Here is a 21,790-nt window from a genome sequence, read left to right as displayed (position 1 = left end):
CTAACCTTAACCCTACCCATATCACCAAACCTGTCCTAACCTCACCCGTATGCACCTCAGTTAGGGTTAACCCTAACCCTAACCCTAACCGTCTCACCATCCAACACAATTTTCTACATTTACATTTATGCATTTGACGCTTTTATCCAAAGCAACTTACATTGCATTTCAAGGCACACATTCACATTCTTATCAGTTCTTGCTTTCTCTGGGAAGGTACAATAAGTACACTGGACCTAACAATTATTATTTTGATGACGCAAGTGCATAATTGACACCTAATATAAAGTGTGACCAAACTAATTATAGAGGCACAGTGCTGAAAGTGTGGAACTGTTTCCGTACCACAATATATATGTCAATATCACGGCATATGAATATGGAAATCATCCGAGTGGCATGGGGAGCATACATGCATCAGTGGGTCCTTCGCTGTATTATTATTATTATTATTATGCACAAGAACTCCAGTGTTAATGACACACACTCACACACACACACACACACCTCCAGCAGCGCCTGACAGCTTCAACAAACACACACACTCAAGCAGACACTTTACACACACTTTAATAGTCCAATTTCAGTCAGGACTAAAACTTCACATCAACTTTATAAAAAGTCATGTAAACGCTTTAGTCCGAACTGATGTCCGGCGTTCAGATATTGTGACTGTATCTCGGCTCGTCCAGCATCTACACACGTTTATCAGACGGCAGACAGAACTACTAAACCTGAACTATTCACATTTACTTGTACAGACAGTGTGTGTGTAGAGGCCAGGCCGTGTCGGCAGCAGCCGAAATCATCAATGATCCTGTTTTGTCTTCATATCGGTGTTTATTTCAATGTCAAAGGGAAAGTAAATTATTCATTACAGTTTTGTGGAATATTTCAAACATTACGTTATAAAATTATCACATAAAAAAGTGAAAGTAAAAACAAACAGCAGGTGCTGGTAATTTAAGGCCCCTTAAAGAATAATTTCAGTTTTTTAGTAAAGTGTCCCAGTGTGATGATGATGATGATGATGATGATGATGCTTCATCATTCAGAAACACACTCAACATTCCCATCAAATCATCATGAAGGTTTATAGTTGGCGTGTCAGAGGGAACACGGATCATTCACGGATCCCTCAGCAGTTCCTCACTCCTTCAGTGTATCCAGAGCCTCCATCTGAGGAGACAGAGACACACATTACTGTAACAGTGGAGCATGTCCTGTGTGTGTGTGTGTGTGTGTGTGTGTGTGTGTGTGTGTGTGTGCGTTACAGTCCTGTGTGTGTGCGTGTGTGTGTGTGTGTGTGTGTGTGTGTGTGTGTGTGTGTGTGCGCGTTACAGTCCTGTGTGTGTGCGCGTTACAGTCCTGTGTGTGCGTTACAGTCCTGTGTGTGTGTGTGTGTGTGTGTGTGTGCGCGTTACAGTCCTGTGTGTGCGTTACAGTCCTGTGTGTGTGTGTGTGTGTGTGTGTGTGTGCGCGTTACAGTCCTGTGTGTGTGCGCGTTACAGTCCTGTGTGTGTGCGTGTGTGTGTGTGTGCGTTACAGTCCTGTGTGTGTGCGTTACAGTCCTGTGTGTGTGTGTTACAGTCCCGTGTGCGTTACAGTCCTGTGTGTGTGTGTGTGTGTGTGTGTGTGTTACAGTCCTGTGTGCGTTACAGTCCTCTGTGTGTTACAGTCCTGTGTGTGCGTTACAGTCCTGTGTGTGTGCGTTACAGTCCTGTGTGTGTGCGTTACAGTCCTGTGTGTGTGTGTGCGTGTGTGTGTGTGTGTGCGTGCGTGTGTGTGTGTGTGTGTGTGTGTGTTACATGTCATGTGCGTTACAGTCCTGTGTGTTACGGTCCTGTGTGCGTTACAAGTCCTGTGTGTGTGTGTGTGTGTGTGTGTGTGTGTGTGTGTGTGTGTGTGTGTGTGTGTGTGTTACAGTCCTGTGTGTTACAGTCCTGTGTGTGTGTGTGTGTGTGTGTGTTACAGTCCTGTGTGTTACAGTCCTGTGTGTGTTAGGGCTGTCACTTTTGAGAATAATCTAATTCGAACGGGTATCAAATATCAAGCAATAAATTTGAATATATTCGAATGCGCTACTATGGCACTTTAAAAACCTAATAGTTTATTTATAATTCGATTACGGATATTTCACGTCATGTTCGAATGCATATTCAAAAGTGACAGCCCTAGTGTGTGTTACAGTCCTGTGTGCGTTACATGTCCTGTGTGTGTGTGTGTACAGTCTAGTGTATGTTACAGTTATGTCTGCGCGTAACAGACGTGTGTTACAGTCCAGTGTGCGCGTTAGTCTTCTGTGTGTAACAGTCCAGTGCGTTACAGTCCAGTGCGTTACAGTCCAGTGTGTTACAGTCCAGTGTGTTACAGTCCAGTGTGTTACAGTCCTGTGTGTGTGTGTGTGTGTGTGTGTGTGCGCGTTACAGTCCTGTGTGTGTGTGTGTGTGTGTGTGTGTGTGCGCGTTACAGTCCTGTGTGTGTGCGCGTTACAGTCCTGTGTGTGTGAGTGTGTGTGTGTGTGCGTTACAGTCCTGTGTGTGTGCGTTACAGTCCCGTGTGTGTTACAGTCCTGTGTGTGTGTGTGTGTGTGTGTGTGTGTGTGTGTGTGTGTTACAGTCCTGTGTGCGTTACAGTCCTCTGTGTGTTACAGTCCTGTGTGTGCGTTACAGTCCTGTGTGTGTGCGTTACAGTCCTGTGTGTGTGTGTGTGTGTGTGTGTGTGTGTGTGTGTGTGTGTGTGTGTGTGTGTTACATGTCATGTGCGTTACAGTCCTGTGTGTTACGGTCCTGTGTGCGTTACAAGTCCTGTGTGTGTGTGTGTGTGTGTGTGTGTGTGTGTGTGTGTGTTACAGTCCTGTGTGTTACAGTCCTGTGTGTGTTAGGGCTGTCACTTTTGAGAATAATCTAATTCGAACGGGTATCAAATATCAAGCAATAAATTTGAATATATTCGAATGCGCTACTATGGCACTTTAAAAACCTAATAGTTTATTTATAATTCGATTACGGATATTTCACGTCATGTTCGAATGCATATTCAAAAGTGACAGCCCTAGTGTGTGTTACAGTCCTGTGTGCGTTACATGTCCTGTGTGTGTGTGTGTGTACAGTCTAGTGTATGTTACAGTTATGTCTGCGCGTAACAGACGTGTGTTACAGTCCAGTGTGCGCGTTAGTCTTCTGTGTGTAACAGTCCAGTGCGTTACAGTCCAGTGCGTTACAGTCCAGTGTGTTACAGTCCAGTGTGTTACAGTCCAGTGTGTTACAGTCAGACACATGAAACACTGTAGATGATGATGATGATGAGAGTGACATGCCATGCAAAGGAAAAATATAAAACTAGAGTTAAAAGAAATACTAAAATTATTTTAACTGCACTAAAATTTGCATGTAGCACCAGTTACGGTTCTTGTTCAGCGTGAAAATCACAGTGATAATCTGTAAATGTTAATTATTAGTTTATTGGTATTAAATATCTATTTACATTGTTTTTATCTATATATAGTTTATGTTTAAATAGGTATATAATTTATCATTGTTATTATATAAATACTCCAAATTTATTAAAATTACAGTGAGGTTTAAAGCAAATTCGTTGTTTAGTTGTTAAGTTCTCCTGTGAGAATACTTATGAATAATCCATGTTATTATTAGTGAATGAGACCCACTGTTTGTATAAAAAAGCTACAATGCTTTAAAACGAATCACTGTTGTCGAGTATAACATTTAAAGTAAAGCGATGTTCACACTGACAGGAACTGAAAGCAGGCGGTTTCCAACACCAACGAGTGTCTGAGCAGAACGACTTCATTAAACATGAGCAGAAGTGATGCGGCGACAGATTGGATGCCACCGTTTGGTAAGAGCGAATCAGTGGTGGCGATGTAATCACTGTCAGTGTGAGTCGCAGGATAACACCTAAACAGTTCCAGTTCTACAGAGGGTCAAAGGGTTCTGATGATTTTCTCTCCCCGTGTTTTAGTAAGAGAAAATGAAAACATCAGGCATCTGATAAACATGCTGGAGAGACAGAAGGAGCTCATAATCTGAGTACTCTAGCGCCACCTAGTGTTGTGCAGGAGAACTGCAGGAACCCAGGCATTACAGGACAAGCTGAGCAAACACAACACACAGACTAAAACAAGAGCTCAAACCTGATAATAACGGCTTCCTAGACTCGTCCAGGACCTGATGGAGACCAAGTCACATGTAACACAGCAGTCTTATATCACAACACGTCACACTCACGCAGACACAGCCAGAAAGTAGGGGTGTAACAATATATCGCAATACAAAAATGCAGCAATATGTATTGTGTATAGTGTATTACTGTATGATAAAATATTACGTTTTCAGAGTTTTAGTGTCAGTACTACATTAAACTACTATATATAATGTTGAATATAATGTATAATAATGCAATGGGGAATATCTGTGGGTCCTGATAATGTCAAATGTCTTGTTACCAGTAAAAGTGTCCGACATTATTATAAATATATCTAGTCAGAGACAGTGCAAACATATTCATCTACAATAATTCTGTATTTTCATCTTCAGAATCATGAATATTGTTATTCTGGCGTCTCTATTGTCCTGTGCTTTGGGTTTCAGCACCAAGTCCAAGAATATTCATTTACAGTCACAATGTAACATCAAATTTAGCATTTTAATCAACAGTAGGCCTAAATGTTTTAACCTTTTATCATATGTCTTCATCATATGTCGTATTTTATCATATGTCTATCGCAATAGTATCGTATCATGAGTTCAGTATTGTGATTTGTATCGAATCGTGACATGAGGGAATCGTTACACCCCTAAATCTCAAAAGCAAAGTACAGCTTACATGTTTTTGTGGGTCATGTTCATGCATTCATATGTTACATGCATTAATGTTAAGGCAAATATGTTGACAATTTAAGAATAGTTCACCAAAAACCCAAAAATGAAAACTAGCCCATGATTTACTCTCCCTGAACCCATCCTAGTGTATATGACACTCTTCTTTCAGACGAACACAATCAGAGTTATATTAAAAAATGTCCTGGTTCTTCCAAACTTTATAATGGCAGTGAATGGGCATTCTTTTTTTGGAAGTCCATCAAGTGTATCTGTCCATCATAAAAGTGCATCTATCCATGATAAAAGTGCATCTATCCATCATAAAAGTGCATCTGTCCATCATAAAAGTGCATCTATCCATCATAAAAGTGCATCTGTCCATGATAAAAGTGCATCTGTCCATGATAAAAGTGCATCTGTCCATCATAAAAGTGCATCTGTCCATGATAAAAGTGCATCTATCCATCATAAAAGTGCATCTGTCCATGATAAAAGTGCATCTGTCCATCATAAAAGTGCATCTGTCCATCATAAAAGTGCATCTATCCATCATAAAAGTGCATCTGTCCATGATAAAAGTGCATCTATCCATCATAAAAGTGCATCTATCCATCATAAAAGTGCATCTGTCCATCATAAAAGTGCATCTATCCATGATAAAAGTGCAACTAAAATAACTAGCTTCTGGCAGACGGCCGTACGAAAGTCGACTTACGCCAGAAGAGAAACACAGCCGTTTGGGACACTTTTATCATGGATAGATGCACTTTTATCATGGATAGATGCACTTTGAAGGACTTCCAAAAAAATATACCCATTGACTCCCATTATAAAGCTTGGAAGAGCCAGGGTATTTTTTAACATAACTCTGATTGTATTCGTCTGAAAGAAGAATGTCATATACACTAGGATGGGTTCAGGGAGAGTAAATCATGGGCTAATTTTCATTTTTGCGTGAACTATCCCTTTAACTAGATGACAGTAGTTGACCTGAAAGTGAAAACACTCGACAAGCACATGCAGACTGTCTGCAATCATAAGAACGGGCCGATGATCTCCCCATCCTCTCTTTGGGCCTCACCGGGATGCTGGGACCGTTCCAGAAGCTCCGGAACTCCTTGCGGACTGCGGCGAGGACGGATGCGGTGAGGAGCGTACAGGGAACCAGGTACAGCAGCGCCGGCTGGCCCATCTTAGACAACAGCATGACTGTGAACGTCAGCACGAGCCCCACGGCGTACGCTACAGAAACACAACCACACACTGCTAGTCTGATCTCAGGGGAGACATAACATTTCATATCCAACAATATTATAGATCTGCTGCACTGACACCATTATATGAGAACTGAACTGAGCTGGACGATGACATCACGGCTTTCTCCAGAGCGGATATATATATATATGAACTAAATCAATAACTTTTTTACAACAGAAATGAGCCATCTCTGAACTTCCTTAAGCTGGACTGAGACGCTATTCTCTTCTAGAAACAAACTTTGCATTATTTTCCTGTTATCTCTGTAAAGCTGCTTTGAAACACTCTGTGTTGTTAAAGCGCTGTATACAGTGAGGAAAATAAGTATTTGAACACCCTGCTATTTTGCAAGTTCTCCCACTTAGAAATCATGGAGGGGTCTGAAATTGTCATCGTAGGTGCATGTCCACTGTGAGAGACATAATCTAAATAAAAAAATCCAGAAATCACAATGTATGATTTTTTAACTATTTATTTGTATGATACAGCTGCAAATAAGTATTTGAACACCTGAGAAAATCAATGTTAATATTTGGTACAGTAGCCTTTGTTTGAAATTACAGAGGTCAAACGTTTCCTGTAGTTTTTCACCAGGTTTGCACACACTGCAGGAGGGATTTTGGCCCACTCCTCCACACAGATCTTCTCTAGATCAGTCAGGTTTCTGGGCTGTCGCTGAGAAACACAGAGTTTGAGCTCCCTCCAAAGATTCTCTATTGGGTTTAGGTCTGGAGACTGGCTAGGCCACGCCAGAACCTTGATATGCTTCTTACAGAGCCACTCCTTGGTTATCCTGGCTGTGTGCTTCGGGTCATTGTCATGTTGGAAGACCCAGCCTCGACCCATCTTCAATGCTCTAACTGAGGGAAGGAGGTTGTTCCCCAAAATCTCGCAATACATGGCCCCGGTCATCCTCTCCTTAATACAGTGCAGTCGCCCTGTCCCATGTGCAGAAAAACACCCCCAAAGCATGATGCTACCACCCCCATGCTTCACAGTAGGGATGGTGTTCTTGGGATGGTACTCATCATTCTTCTTCCTCCAAACACGTTTAGTGGAATTATGACCAAAAAGTTCTATTTTGGTCTCATCTGACCACATGACTTTCTCCCATGACTCCTCTGGATCATCCAAATGGTCATTGGCAAACTTAAGACGGGCCTTGACATGTGCTGGTTTAAGCAGGGGAACCTTCCGTGCCATGCATGATTTCAAACCATGACGTCTTAGTGTATTACCAACAGTAACCTTGGAAACGGTGGTCCCAGCTCTTTTCAGGTCATTGACCAGCTCCTCCCGTGTAGTTCTGGGCTGATTTCTCACCTTTCTTAGGATCATTGAGACCCCACGAGGTGAGATCTTACATGGAGCCCCAGTCCGAGGGAGATTGACAGTCATGTTTAGCTTCTTCCATTTTCTAATGATTGCTCCAACAGTGGACCTTTTTTCACCAAGCTGCTTGGCAATTTCCCCGTAGCCCTTTCCAGCCTTGTGGAGGTGTACAATTTTGTCTCTAGTGTCTTTGGACAGCTCTTTGGTCTTGGCCATGTTAGTAGTTGGATTCTTACTGATTGTATGGGGTGGACAGGTGTCTTTATGCAGCTAACGACCTCAAACAGGTGCATCTAATTTAGGATAATAAATGGAGTGGAGGTGGACATTTTAAAGGCAGACTAACAAGTCTTTGAGGGTCAGAATTCTAGCTGATAGACAGGTGTTCAAATACTTATTTGCAGCTGTATCATACAAATAAATAGTTAAAAAAATCATATATTGTGATTTCTGGAGTTTTTTTTTTAGATTATGTCTCTCACAGTGGACATGCACCTACGATGACAATTTCAGACCCCTCCATGATTTCTAAGTGGGAGAACTTGCAAAATAGCAGGGTGTTCAAATACTTATTTTCCTCACTGTAAATAAAGGTGACTTGACGTGAGTGTTGACACTTGTGTGTGTGTGTGTGAGTGACAGATCTGTTGTTCTCGTACCGACAGCGCTGGAGATGAAGTATGTTCTTCTGGAGTTTCCCGTCCACACGTCAAACCTATGGCAGTACGACACCAGCAGTCCTGCACACACGCAGAAGAGCGACCGATCAGGGCATGATGAGCTTTCATGCAGTGTGTAATAAAGTCTGCAAAGCTTCAAGGATCAAAGTTCAGATCATTTTGATTATAATATTTATTGTAATTTTTGTTTTGTTTTTAAATCAAACATATCTCAAAACTTATCGAACATTAGAAATAATCAAAACAGAAATATTTCAAAAATAAAAATGTTTGATGATTAGTTTACTTAATAGATAACTCTAAAACATCTGAGCTTCTTCAGATATTCCCTGTCATGCAGTGTGTAATAAAGCTGTAAAAGATCAGAGTTCAGATAAATGAAGTTACTGGCTCCTAATAATGATTCTGAACTGAAACGAGTCGTCAGTAATTCAGTCTCACTTCCTGTTGAACCTGCGTAGGTTTGTGGGATTACAAATCTGTTTAAGATCAGCTGATCTTACATAACATGACATGACAAACTAAGGTAGAGTTCACTGAATTTAGCATTTAAGGTGATGATGATGACACCAGCAGCGAGAGATTCCTGCCAGTCCTGTTCTCTCTACTGTGAGTTAATGAGTGGGACTCTCACTCTCTGTCTTTAACGGCTCTTGGAGACCCTGTCCCAGTCGATGAATGGTTATGCTGATTGGATTAGGACTGGTAACACTAGAGTCTAGGGCGGGTTCCTAAGCCTGGATTTCTCATTTGCATGTTTTGTCTAAGGTCGTCACCCAGCTGCTCCGTCTCCATATCTAAGCACTGTCCACTACATCTAGTGTGCACTGCCCTAGTCAGACTTGATGACCGACAGCTCGTGTTCTCAGTGCAGAATCCTGCTGAAGATACAACCAAGTCTCCTGGTCTTCGCTTCTGACTTTCTTACAGTTTTTAACTAATTTGCATAATGCCAGCCTGTGGTCTTGATTGGCTGAGCAGTGTCTCTTAGCTCCGCCCTCAAACACTGTAGTGTATCTGAGACTGGAAGAGTTTGGTTCGTGTTGTTCATGTCGAGAAGACGCTGTTTTCTGAGACTGATACGGTAAAACCCACGCCATCGTCACTGTTCGTATCACTGTGATCAAGAGCTGAGATTCAGACATGATAATGAGCGTTTGCTTTCTGACCAATCACAGCAGAGCAGCTCTCAGAGAGGCGGAGCTTAGAGAGACTGAATCCTTGATGGAAGCGTTTCAGAGAAAAGAGCTGAAGCTGCAGTGGAGATTATGAGGAAATTAAAGTGTTTTTGAGCTTGGATGAATGTGAACCTGTTGTAGGAGACGTCGAAACAACATCAGGAGCCTTTAAAATAGCAGAATAGGGGATTTTAATGTTACTCATTCATCATTGAGTCACTGGATCACTGGATGAGAGTTGTTTTTTATTGAAAGCACTTGTTGTTGTTGTTGTTATTGTGTGTGTGTGTGTGTGTGTGTGTGTGTATGTATATGTGTAAACTCTGACCTGGAATGATGATGTCACCGTAGCCCAGAATGGAGAACTGCATCATACACAGGTTCTGAGCCACCGCAGAGAACTGTGGGATACGCATCACTACAGGCAGCTGGAAACACACACACACACACACACATACACACAGTGCTCGTGATGGCAATCAGCAGAACATGAGACACTAATTGATATATTTGAAGAACTTTATTTGCACTTAGGCAGAATCATTTGTAAAAATGGTATAAAAAGGAAAAGCGTCTCACCTTCTCATAGGAGGACGAGGGATCGGCGGGAACAGACACTCCATCAGTCTAGAACCAGAAGCAGTCACTGCAGTCACTGCTCACTCACACACACACACTCACACACACTCACACACACACACTCACACACACACTCACTCACTGATCACATGACTGATCACATGACAGGGTCACACTCACCTTTTCTCCACCTCCACCCGGACCGAGAGCGACTTGCACCATGATGCTTTCTCCATTCTGAAAACACACACGCATTAAAGTCACCATGAAATCAAAATGGACCATTTCTTATTTTTAATGAAATATTGCAGTGTTTATTCTAAATGATTTATGGGTGCACATCATCATTATTGTGTTAATAATGTTGAATCAGAATCAGTTCCTCTTGCAGCATCTCTTCTCTTCTCTGATGACGAGGGCGGGGCTTTAACCTGTCACTCACATGAGATCAGCCAATAGCAAACCACAACCATCCAATCAATTCCCCACAGACAAAATCAAGCCCCGCCCACATCTGTTCTTGTTCCAGAAGTGTTTTACTCGATATGCGACACAACAGAGGAGAAAAGACCAGCGCAACTTCATCTGATACTCACAGCTGTCAGGAACGGTGTGATGAAGACGAAGAAGACGTCATAGACGAGCAGCAGACTCAGCAGAATCACACAGATCTGCAGGAAACACACTCACGTCAGACCCACAGGATACAACACAAACACACACACGCGTCGGACCCGCAGAAGAGCAGCGCCTCACCTTAAAGTTTGACAGGCTGATAGTTTTCAGGAAGTTCAGGCAGAAGGCGATTCCCAGCAGATCCTGAAGGATCCAGATCCACCTGAACATCAGAGTTACAACAGGTAAAACAGGTAGCACAGGAAACAGAGGTTACACAGGAAACACAGGTAACACAGAAAACACGGGTAACACAGGAAACACAGGTAACACGGGTAACACGGGAAACACGGGTAACACAGGAAACATGGGTAACACAGGAAACACGGGTAACACAGGAAACAGAGGTTACACAGGAAACACAGGTAACAGGAAACACGGGTAACACAGGAAACACGGGTAACACAGGTAACACGGGTAACACAGGAAACAGAGGTTACACAGGAAACAGAGGTTACACAGGAAACAGAGGTAACACAGGAAACACGGGAAACACATGTAACACGGGAAACACGGGTAACACAGGAAACAGGAAACACGGGAAACACGGGTAACACGGGAAACACGGGTAACACGGGTAACACGGGTAACACGGGTAACACAGGAAACACGGGTAACACGGGTAACACGGGAAACACGGGTAACACGGGTAACACGGGTAACACGGGTAACACAGGAAACAGGAAACACGGGTAACACGGGAAACACGGGAAACACGGGTAACACAGGAAACAGGAAACACGGGTAACACGGGTAACACGGGTAACACGGGTAACACGGGTAACACGGGAAACACGGGAAACACGGGTAACACGGGAAACACGGGTAACACGGGTAACACGGGTAACACGGGAAACACGGGAAACACGGGAAACACGGGAAACACGGGAAACACGGGTAACACGGGTAACACGGGTAACACGGTAAACACGGGTAACACGGTAAACACGGGTAACACTGGTAACACTGGTAACACTGGTAACACGGGAAACACGGGTAACACGGGAAACACGGGAAACACGGGTAACACGGGTAACACGGGAAACACGGGTAACACGGGAAACACGGGTAACACGGGAAACACAGGAAACACGGGTAACACGGGAAACACGGGTAACACGGGTAACACGGGTAACACGGGTAACACAGGAAACAGGAAACACGGGTAACACGGGAAACACGGGAAACACGGGTAACACGGGTAACACAGGAAACAGGAAACACGGGTAACACGGGTAACACGGGTAACACGGGTAACACGGGAAACACGGGTAACACGGGAAACACGGGTAACACGGGTAACACGGGTAACACGGGAAACACGGGAAACACGGGTAACACGGGAAACACGGGTAACACGGGAAACACGGGTAACACGGGTAACACGGTAAACACGGGTAACACGGTAAACACGGGTAACACTGGTAACACTGGTAACACGGGAAACACGGGTAACACGGGAAACACGGGTAACACGGGAAACACGGGTAACACGGGAAACACGGGAAACACGGGTAACACGGGAAACACGGGAAACACGGGTAACACGGGAAACACGGGTAACACGGGAAACACGGGTAACACAGGAAACACAGGAAACAGAGGTTACACAGGAAACACGGGTAACACGGGAAACACGGGAAACACGGGTAACACGGGTAACACGGGTAACACGGGAAACACGGGAAACACGGGTAACACGGGTAACACGGGTAACACGGGAAACACGGGAAACACGGGTAACACAGGAAACACGGGTAACACAGGAAACACGGGTAACACAGGAAACACAGGAAACACAGGAAACACGGGTAACACAGGAAACACGGGTAACACAGGAAACACGGGTAACACGGGTAACACAGGAAACACAGGAAACACGGGAAACACAGGAAACACGGGTAACACGGGTAACACAGGAAACACAGGAAACACGGGAAACACGGGAAACACAGGAAACACGGGAAACACGGGAAACACGGGAAACACGGGAAACACGGGAAACACGGGTAACACGGGAAACACAGGAAACACGGGTAACACGGGTAACACAGGAAACACAGGAAACACGGGAAACACGGGAAACACAGGAAACACGGGAAACACGGGAAACACGGGAAACACGGGAAACACGGGTAACACGGGAAACACAGGAAACACGGGTAACACAGGAAACACGGGTAACACGGGTAACACAGGAAACACGGGTAACACGGGTAACACAGGAAACACGGGTAACACGGGTAACACAGGAAACACGGGTAACACGGGTAACACAGGAAACACAGGAAACACGGGTAACACAGGAAACACGGGTAACACAGGAAACACGGGTAACACAGGAAACACGGGTAACACAGGAAACACAGGAAACACGGGAAACACAGGAAACACAGGAAACACGGGTAACACGGGAAACACGGGAAACACGGGTAACACAGGAAACACAGGAAACACGGGTAACACAGGAAACACGGGTAACACGGGTAACACAGGAAACACGGGTAACACGGGTAACACGGGTAACACAGGAAACACAGGAAACACAGGAAACACGGGTAACACAGGAAACACAGGAAACACAGGAAACACAGGAAACACGGGTAACACGGGAAACACGGGTAACAGGAAACACGGGTAACACGGGTAACACAGGAAACACAGGAAACACGGGAAACACAGGAAACACAGGAAACACGGGTAACACGGGAAACACGGGAAACACGGGAAACACGGGTAACACGGGAAACACGGGTAACACGGGTAACACGGGTAACACGGGTAACACAGGAAACACAGGAAACACGGGTAACACAGGAAACACGGGTAACACGGGTAACACAGGAAACACAGGAAACACGGGTAACACAGGTAACACAGGAAACACAGGAAACACGGGTAACACAGGAAACACGGGTAACACGGGTAACACAGGAAACACAGGAAACACAGGAAACACGGGTAACACAGGAAACACGGGTAACACAGGAAACACAGGAAACACGGGTAACACAGGAAACACGGGTAACACAGGAAACACAGGAAACACGGGTAACACAGGAAACACGGGTAACACGGGTAACACAGGAAACACAGGAAACACAGGAAACACAGGAAACACGGGTAACACAGGTAACACAGGAAACACAGGAAACACAGGAAACACAGGAAACACAGGAAACACAGGAAACACAGGTAACACAGGAAAACATGTCTCATATTTGATAAAGTTTGCAGCATTGATTCTGTTATTTTCCAAAGATTCAGAGGTTTGTTCAAATGACTATATATTATTATAATAAAGTAATAGTGATGCAAACAGCAGCAGTTCCACACACACACTCACACTCACACTCACACAATGCAGAACTGAGAAAACTCAGAATGCCCACAATGCACGGCAATCAAAACCATGAAGCGGAAGAAAAAAATCTCTTGATTAAAAACTGCTGAGTGTAGTTGGACGATCTGATGCTGAGTGTGTGTGTGTGTGTGTGAGAGAGAGAGAGAGTGTGAGTGAGTGAGTGTATCACCTGTCCTCGTTCCTGTACACGCCCCAGATCACAGCCAGTGTAATGCAGACAGCGGCGAGCAGCAGCGACCGCACAGACACACTTCTCTCACGGCAGGACACGCTGGAAAACACACACACAGAGATCATAATCCTCCAATAACAGAGTGGTAACCATGACAACAGCTGGACGGTGTAGAGTTACAGCTGTGTTCATACTAGTTCATCTGAGACATGCTGCGACTTATATAATCCAATTAATGTCAAGCAAGCGAAACATGCACGTTTGTGTTTGTGTTGAACGAGAGAGGAATGTGAGCTCAAGTTTATTTGTAAAGCTCATTTTACACACGCAACCAGTTTCAGTTTCACTTCAAAGAAAAGAGTTTAGGCTTCGAGTAGAACTCGAGATTCTGTCCCGCCGCATCAGTCACTGTTATAGTTACAGCTATTGCTATAGTTACCGTTACAGTAACCGTTATACTTGCAGCTATCACAGTTATTATTAGTTACTGTTATAGTAATGTTACAGTTATCATAGTTATTGTTACAGTTACTGTTATAGTAACATAGTTACAGTTATCGTTATAGCTATTGTTACAATTATCATTGCAGTTAATGTTATAGTAACCATTATAGTTAGTTATTATTAAAGTTATCACTACAGTTATCGTTATCATTATAGTTATTATTACAATTAACGTTGCAGTCTGTTATAGTTACTGTTACAGTTATCATTCTTGGTTCATCATCATTTCATCAACACTTGACGTTCATCATCATCTGTGAGGCTTCCTCATGTTTGTCTTGAATGTAAAAAAGTATTTTGTAATACAGTTGTAGTACATATCAATTACACTGCTTTATTCATAGAATACAGCAGCGTAATTGATGAAGCATACTTCAGTGAATACGTGTGTGTGTGTGTGTGTGTGTGTGTGTGTGTGTGTGTTCACCTGAGCGTCCCGCAGCCCACAGCCGTCATCAGGGAATCCAGACAGTTATAGAGCGCCGATGCTGACGCCAGGCAGAATATGACGATAATCACATAAACTACAGGAGAAACACACTACATCTCAGTCACGTTCCTGAAGCCGAAGCTCTTCCAGGCTGTTAATATTCAGGATTATTATTGATCTGATTGCACTGACACTAACAGGTGAGAACAAAACTTGTTGATCTGAATTATGACTTTATTGTCGTCTGTAGAGCTGCTTTACAGCTGAATCTGAATTATATTTGATGAAGGTTCTGTTAATTTCCTGTTTATTACTGTAAAGCTTTATTTTACAATCTGTGCTGTATAAAGTGCTGTAGAAATAAAGCTGACTCCACTCACACACACACACACACACACACACACACACACACACACACACACTCGCTGATTCACAAAGAAGCTGACGCCAGGCAGAATATGACGATGATCACATAAACTACATCTCAGTCACGTTCCTGTGTGTGTGTGTGTGTGTGTGTGTGTGTGACTCACCCAACCACTTGTAGAAGAAGTACATGAGCACGAGCATCACACACATCATGGCCACGAATATCAGCACCTTCAGCGGAGAGTAGAGCGAGAGTTCACCGCTGTCGGCCCGACCCTCACACACCTCTGACGACGGGCCCGCCGTTTGCTTCGCTCTGCACACACACACACTCACGTCAACACTAGTGTCACATGACACGTGCACTGGCCTGAACCGGGGATGTCACTCACTTCTCGGCCGCTCCGCTCCAGAACCCGCCCATGGTCACCGTGAACACAGCGATCAGTAACATGATGATGATGCTGGCGTCAAACGCAGGCACAGGGGGAGCGTATAACCTCACCTCCATTCCCTGAGGAAACACCTGACACACACACACACACGTTAATATTCAGTATTATTAGAACTGAACCACTGGCACTATCAGATGAGAACAAAACTTGATCACTCTCTCTCTCACTCTCGCACTCACTCACTCTCTCGCACTCACTCGCTCTCTCACTCTCGCACTCTCACTCTCGCACTCGCACTCTCGCACTCGCACTCTCGCACTCGCACTCGCACTCTCGCACTCGCACTCGCACTCGCACTCTCGCACTCGCACTCTCGCACTCACACTCACACTCGCACTCGCACTCTCGCACTCGCACTCGCGCTCTCGCACTCTCGCACTCTCGCACTCGCTCTCTCTCACTCTCGCACTCGCACTCTCACTCTCGCACTCACACTCTCGCACTCACACTCGCACTCTCGCACTCGCACTCGCGCTCTCGCACTCTCGCACTCGCACTCTCGCACTCTCGCACTCACACTCGCACTCTCGCACTCGCGCACTCGCACTCTCGCGCACTCGCACTCTCGCGCACTCGCACTCTCGCGCACTCGCACTCTCGCGCACTCGCACTCGCACTCTAGCACTCGCACTCTAGCACGCGCACTCTCGCTCTCGCACTCTCGCTCTCGCACTCGCACTCGCACTCTCACTCTCACTCTCGCACTCGCACTCGCACTCACTCTCTCGCACTCGCGCTCTCGCACTCGCGCACTCGCACTCGCGCTCTCTCGCACTCGCACTCTCGCACTCGTACTCTAGCACTCGCACTCTCGCACTCGCACTCGCACTCGCGCTCTCGCTCTCGCTCTCGCTCTCACACTCACACTCACACTCACACTCACTCTCGCACTCACACTCGCACTCTCGCACTCGCACTCGCACTCGCACTCGCACTCTCGCACTCGCACTCGCACTCACACTCTCGCACTCACACTCTCGCACTCACACTCTCGCACTCACACTCTCGCACTCACACTCTCGCACTCACACTCTCGCACTCACACTCTCGCACTCACACTCTCGCACTCACACTCTCGCACTCACACTCTCGCACTCACACTCTCGCACTCACACTCTCGCACTCACACTCTCGCACTCACACTCTCGCACTCACACTCTCGCACTCACACTCTCGCACACACACTCTCGCACACACACTGTCTCATCTTCACCTGCAGCGCGTCCAGGAGGTCCCGGTATCTCAGCAGGGCCAGAGGAATCTTCACCTTGTTGTACTCAGAGTCGTTGGCTGACGGCGACACCTGGTAAGATCATGTTCACACACTGAGGATTCACACTGGTGTTTGTGAGGATTCACACTGGTGTTTGTGCTGAAACGATCATCAGCTCTTACCAGAGTTGTGTTGCTGGCGATCAGAAGCACAGACGCACCCAGATCCTGAGCAACCAGAGCTTTCTGACTGAAATCACAGCCTCCACGCATCACGACCACAGCCTGACCCTTCAACGAGCCCGGGATCACTTGGCCCACAGAACACAGCTGAGTGGATGTCAGGTCTACCAGAGGATACCCCACCTACAAACACACCACACACACACCACACCACACCCCACACGCCACACACACACACAGAGTTGAGCAAGTCAACTGACAGATTTGTAGTACTCACATAAGAAGGACTGGGTATCGTTTGAATTTTAACGATTCCGATTCCTATTTCGATTCTGTTTATTGATTCCAATTCTTATTGTTTCCTAATTTCAATTCCAATAAGAAAAAAAAAACTTAGATATCATTCACATTTAGTCTCATTGCAAAACATTTAATTGTAGCTGAAAATCATGAACAAAAATCAACAGGCTAAAGAACACTTTGCTTGTGGTTTAAAAATACCATAGAAAAACAACAAGCCTAACTAATATACATTTCAAGCATTATTAAAGACAAGTAAACACTCAGTAATTAAAAAAGAACAAATAAAAAATTAGCAATCACAACAAATAGACACAACTGAGAAAAGATACAATTGTAATAAACAGTGTTTTAAGATTTTCAGGAATTCAGGGACAGAAACTGTAATCAAATTTAAAATAACACTCAGTTTTTAAATAAAATACACATTACAAATATAGTTACAAAAGTTATTCAGTCTAGAACAAACAAATTTTCTTTTGTTGTTTGATTAGTGTTATTATAGAGACGGCTGCAGGAATATTAGACTGCTGTCACTTTAAGAGCTGCACAGATCCAATATACTGATACACAAGAGAAAACAGAGTCTCTCACGCTTGAATGATTTAAAGTCATATTGAAATGCTCACAAAGGAATCGATAAGAGGAATCGAAATGTTAATTTTAAAGCAAGTATCTGATTCCTGTCCTGGAAGTATTAATTTACAGAATTGGAATAAATTTTCGATTCTCAACCCTACACATAAAGCCCTGTTATTGTAAAAAAAAAAAAATCATGATTTCAAATTAATAATCTTTTTGATTGCTAAAATGTAACCATTAAAACGTAGTTCCGAAAAACTCAAAACAGAATTTGGGAATGAATCTTTCCTGGCCTGAGCCTGACTCTCTCACCGCTGCTCTCAGGCTGTCGGAGATGTTGCTCCAGGACGAGTTGAACACCAGACAGTATTCTCTGAATGCAGATCCATTAGACGCACGCAGAATTGCCTCCTGACTGGCGATCTGTCAGAGAAACACACAAACACTCGCTGATTCACTCAAACACTCGCCGATTCACTCAAACACTCGCCGATTCACTCAAACACTCGCCGATTCACACAAACACTCGCCGATTCACTCAAACACTCGCCGATTCACACAAACACTCGCTGATTCACTTAAACACTCGCCGATTCACTCAAACACTCGCCGATTCACTCAAACACTCGCCGATTCACTCAAACACTCGCTGATTCACTTAAACACGCGTTGATTCACTCAAACACTCGCCGATTCACACAAACACTCGCTGATTCACACAAACACTCGCTGATTCACTTAAACACTCGCCGATTCACTCAAACACTCGCAGATTCACTTAAACACGCGTTGATTCACACAAACACTCGCTGATTCACTTAAACACGCGTTGATTCACACAAACACTCGCCGATTCACACAAACACTCGCCGATTCACACAAACACTCGCCGATTCACACAAACACTCGCTGATTCACTTATACACTCGCTGATTCACTCAAACACTCGCCGATTCACTCAAACACTCGCCGATTCACACAAACACTCGTTGATTCACACAAACACTCGTTGATTCACACAAACACTCGCTGATTCACTTAAACACTCGTTGATTCACACAAACACTCGTTGATTCACACAAACACTCGCTGATTCACTTAAACACTCGCCGATTCACTCAAACACTCACCGATTCACTCAAACACTCGCTGATTCACTTAAACACGCGTTGATTCACTCAAACACTCGCCGATTCACACAAACACTCGCTGATTCACACAAACACTCGCTGATTCACTTAAACACTCGCCGATTCACTCAAACACTCGCAGATTCACTTAAACACGCGTTGATTCACACAAACACTCGCTGATTCACTTAAACACGCGTTGATTCACACAAACACTTGCCGATTCACACAAACACTCGCCGATTCACTTAAACACTCGCCGATTCACTTAAACACTCGCCGATTCACTCAAACACTCGCTGATTCACTTAAACACGCGTTGATTCACTCAAACACTCGCCGATTCACACAAACACTCGCCGATTCACACAAACACTCGCCGATTCACACAAACACTCGCTGATTCACTTAAACACTCGCCGATTCACTCAAACACTCGCAGATTCACTTAAACACGCGTTGATTCACACAAACACTCGCCGATTCACACAAACACTCGCCGATTCACACAAACACTCGCTGATTCACTTATACACTCGCTGATTCACTCAAACACTCGCCGATTCACTTAAACACGCGTTGATTCACACAAACACTCGCCGATTCACTTAAACACTCGTTGATTCACACAAACACTCGCCGATTCACTTAAACACGCGTTGATTCACACAAACACTCGCAGATTCACTCAAACACGCGTTGATTCACACAAACACTCGCCGATTCACACAAACACTCGCTGATTCACTTATACACTCGCCGATTCACTCAAACACTCGCCGATTCACTTAAACACTCGTTGATTCACACAAACACTCGCCGATTCACTTAAACACTCGTTGATTCACACAAACACTCGTTGATTCACACAAACACTCGCCGATTCACTTAAACACTCGTTGATTCACACAAACACTCGCCGATTCACTTAAACACTCGTTGATTCACACAAACACTCGTTGATTCACACAAACACGCGTTGATTCACACAAACACTCGCTGATTCACTCAAACACTCGTTGATTCACTCAAACACTCGCCGATTCACACAAACACTCGCTGATTCACACAAACACTCGCTGATTCACTTAAACACTCGCCGATTCACTCAAACACTCGCAGATTCACTTAAACACGCGTTGATTCACACAAACACTCGCTGATTCACTTAAACACGCGTTGATTCACACAAACACTTGCCGATTCACACAAACACTCGCCGATTCACTTAAACACTCGCCGATTCACTTAAACACTCGCCGATTCACTCAAACACTCGCTGATTCACTTAAACACGCGTTGATTCACTCAAACACTCGCCGATTCACACAAACACTCGCCGATTCACACAAACACTCGCCGATTCACACAAACACTCGCTGATTCACTTAAACACTCGCCGATTCACTCAAACACTCGCAGATTCACTTAAACACGCGTTGATTCACACAAACACTCGCCGATTCACACAAACACTCGCCGATTCACACAAACACTCGCTGATTCACTTATACACTCGCTGATTCACTCAAACACTCGCCGATTCACTTAAACACGCGTTGATTCACACAAACACTCGCCGATTCACTTAAACACTCGTTGATTCACACAAACACTCGCCGATTCACTTAAACACGCGTTGATTCACACAAACACTCGCAGATTCACTCAAACACGCGTTGATTCACACAAACACTCGCCGATTCACACAAACACTCGCTGATTCACTTATACACTCGCCGATTCACTCAAACACTCGCCGATTCACTTAAACACTCGTTGATTCACACAAACACTCGCCGATTCACTTAAACACTCGTTGATTCACACAAACACTCGTTGATTCACACAAACACTCGCCGATTCACTTAAACACTCGTTGATTCACACAAACACTCGCCGATTCACTTAAACACTCGTTGATTCACACAAACACTCGTTGATTCACACAAACACGCGTTGATTCACACAAACACTCGCTGATTCACTTAAACACTCGTTGATTCACACAAACACTCGCTGATTCACTTAAACACTCGTTGATTCACACAAACACTCGTTGATTCACACAAACACTCGTTGATTCACACAAACACTCGCCGATTCACTCAAACACTCGCCGATTCACTCAAACACTCGCCGATTCACACAAACACTCGTTGATTCACACAAACACTAGTTGATTCACACAAACACTCGTTGATTCACACAAACACTCGCTGATTCACTTAAACACTCGTTGATTCACACAAACACTCGTTGATTCACACAAACACTCGCTGATTCACACAAACACTCGTTGATTCACACAAACACTCGTTGATTCACACAAACACTCGTTGATTCACTTAAACACTCGTTGATTCACACAAACACTCGCTAATTCACTTAAACACTCGTTGATTCACACAAACACGCGTTGATTCACTCATTAATGGCGCTTCAGGCTTTCAGACTCATTTCCTCCGCTTACCTGAGAGCAAAACAACACCAGCAGGAGAAATATCGACTCTTTCACTGCCATTGCTGTCATATCCACTTCAA

General features: G+C 44.4%; 1 protein-coding gene across 2 annotated transcripts in view; it reads right to left on the bottom strand.

Moving 5' to 3' along the window:
- Window positions 1-820: 820 nt before the first annotated feature.
- Window positions 821-21,790, bottom strand: part of sppl2a (signal peptide peptidase like 2A) — a 21,140-nt gene continuing 170 nt past the window's right edge. Inside the window, exons 1-17 of one of the 2 annotated variants that reach the window (XM_084123606.1) lie at window positions 21,720-21,790; window positions 18,429-18,539; window positions 17,235-17,417; window positions 17,053-17,142; window positions 15,777-15,910; window positions 15,549-15,700; window positions 15,013-15,109; window positions 14,079-14,180; window positions 10,627-10,708; window positions 10,467-10,541; window positions 10,051-10,107; window positions 9,871-9,918; window positions 9,620-9,719; window positions 8,093-8,173; window positions 5,926-6,086; window positions 4,157-4,190; window positions 821-1,179 (exon numbers count right to left, since the gene is read on the bottom strand). The exon at window positions 21,720-21,790 is cut by the window's right edge and continues 170 nt beyond it. In XM_084123606.1, coding sequence (XP_083979732.1) covers window positions 1,139-1,179; window positions 4,157-4,190; window positions 5,926-6,086; window positions 8,093-8,173; window positions 9,620-9,719; window positions 9,871-9,918; window positions 10,051-10,107; window positions 10,467-10,541; window positions 10,627-10,708; window positions 14,079-14,180; window positions 15,013-15,109; window positions 15,549-15,700; window positions 15,777-15,910; window positions 17,053-17,142; window positions 17,235-17,417; window positions 18,429-18,539; window positions 21,720-21,779 — 1,608 coding nt within the window. In that variant the 5' untranslated portion in view covers window positions 21,780-21,790 and the 3' untranslated portion in view covers window positions 821-1,138. The remainder of the gene's footprint in view (window positions 1,180-4,156; window positions 4,191-5,925; window positions 6,087-8,092; window positions 8,174-9,619; window positions 9,720-9,870; window positions 9,919-10,050; window positions 10,108-10,466; window positions 10,542-10,626; window positions 10,709-14,078; window positions 14,181-15,012; window positions 15,110-15,548; window positions 15,701-15,776; window positions 15,911-17,052; window positions 17,143-17,234; window positions 17,418-18,428; window positions 18,540-21,719) is intronic. The other variant, XM_084123607.1, reaches the window with a different exon arrangement.

Source organism: Abramis brama (assembly GCF_963993115.1).
Source record: "Abramis brama genome assembly, chromosome: 9".
NCBI classification, from domain to species: Eukaryota; Metazoa; Chordata; class Actinopteri; order Cypriniformes; family Leuciscidae; genus Abramis; species Abramis brama.
The sequence above is the reverse complement of the archived record's forward strand: the minus strand, read 5'-3'. Positions and strand labels throughout refer to the sequence as shown.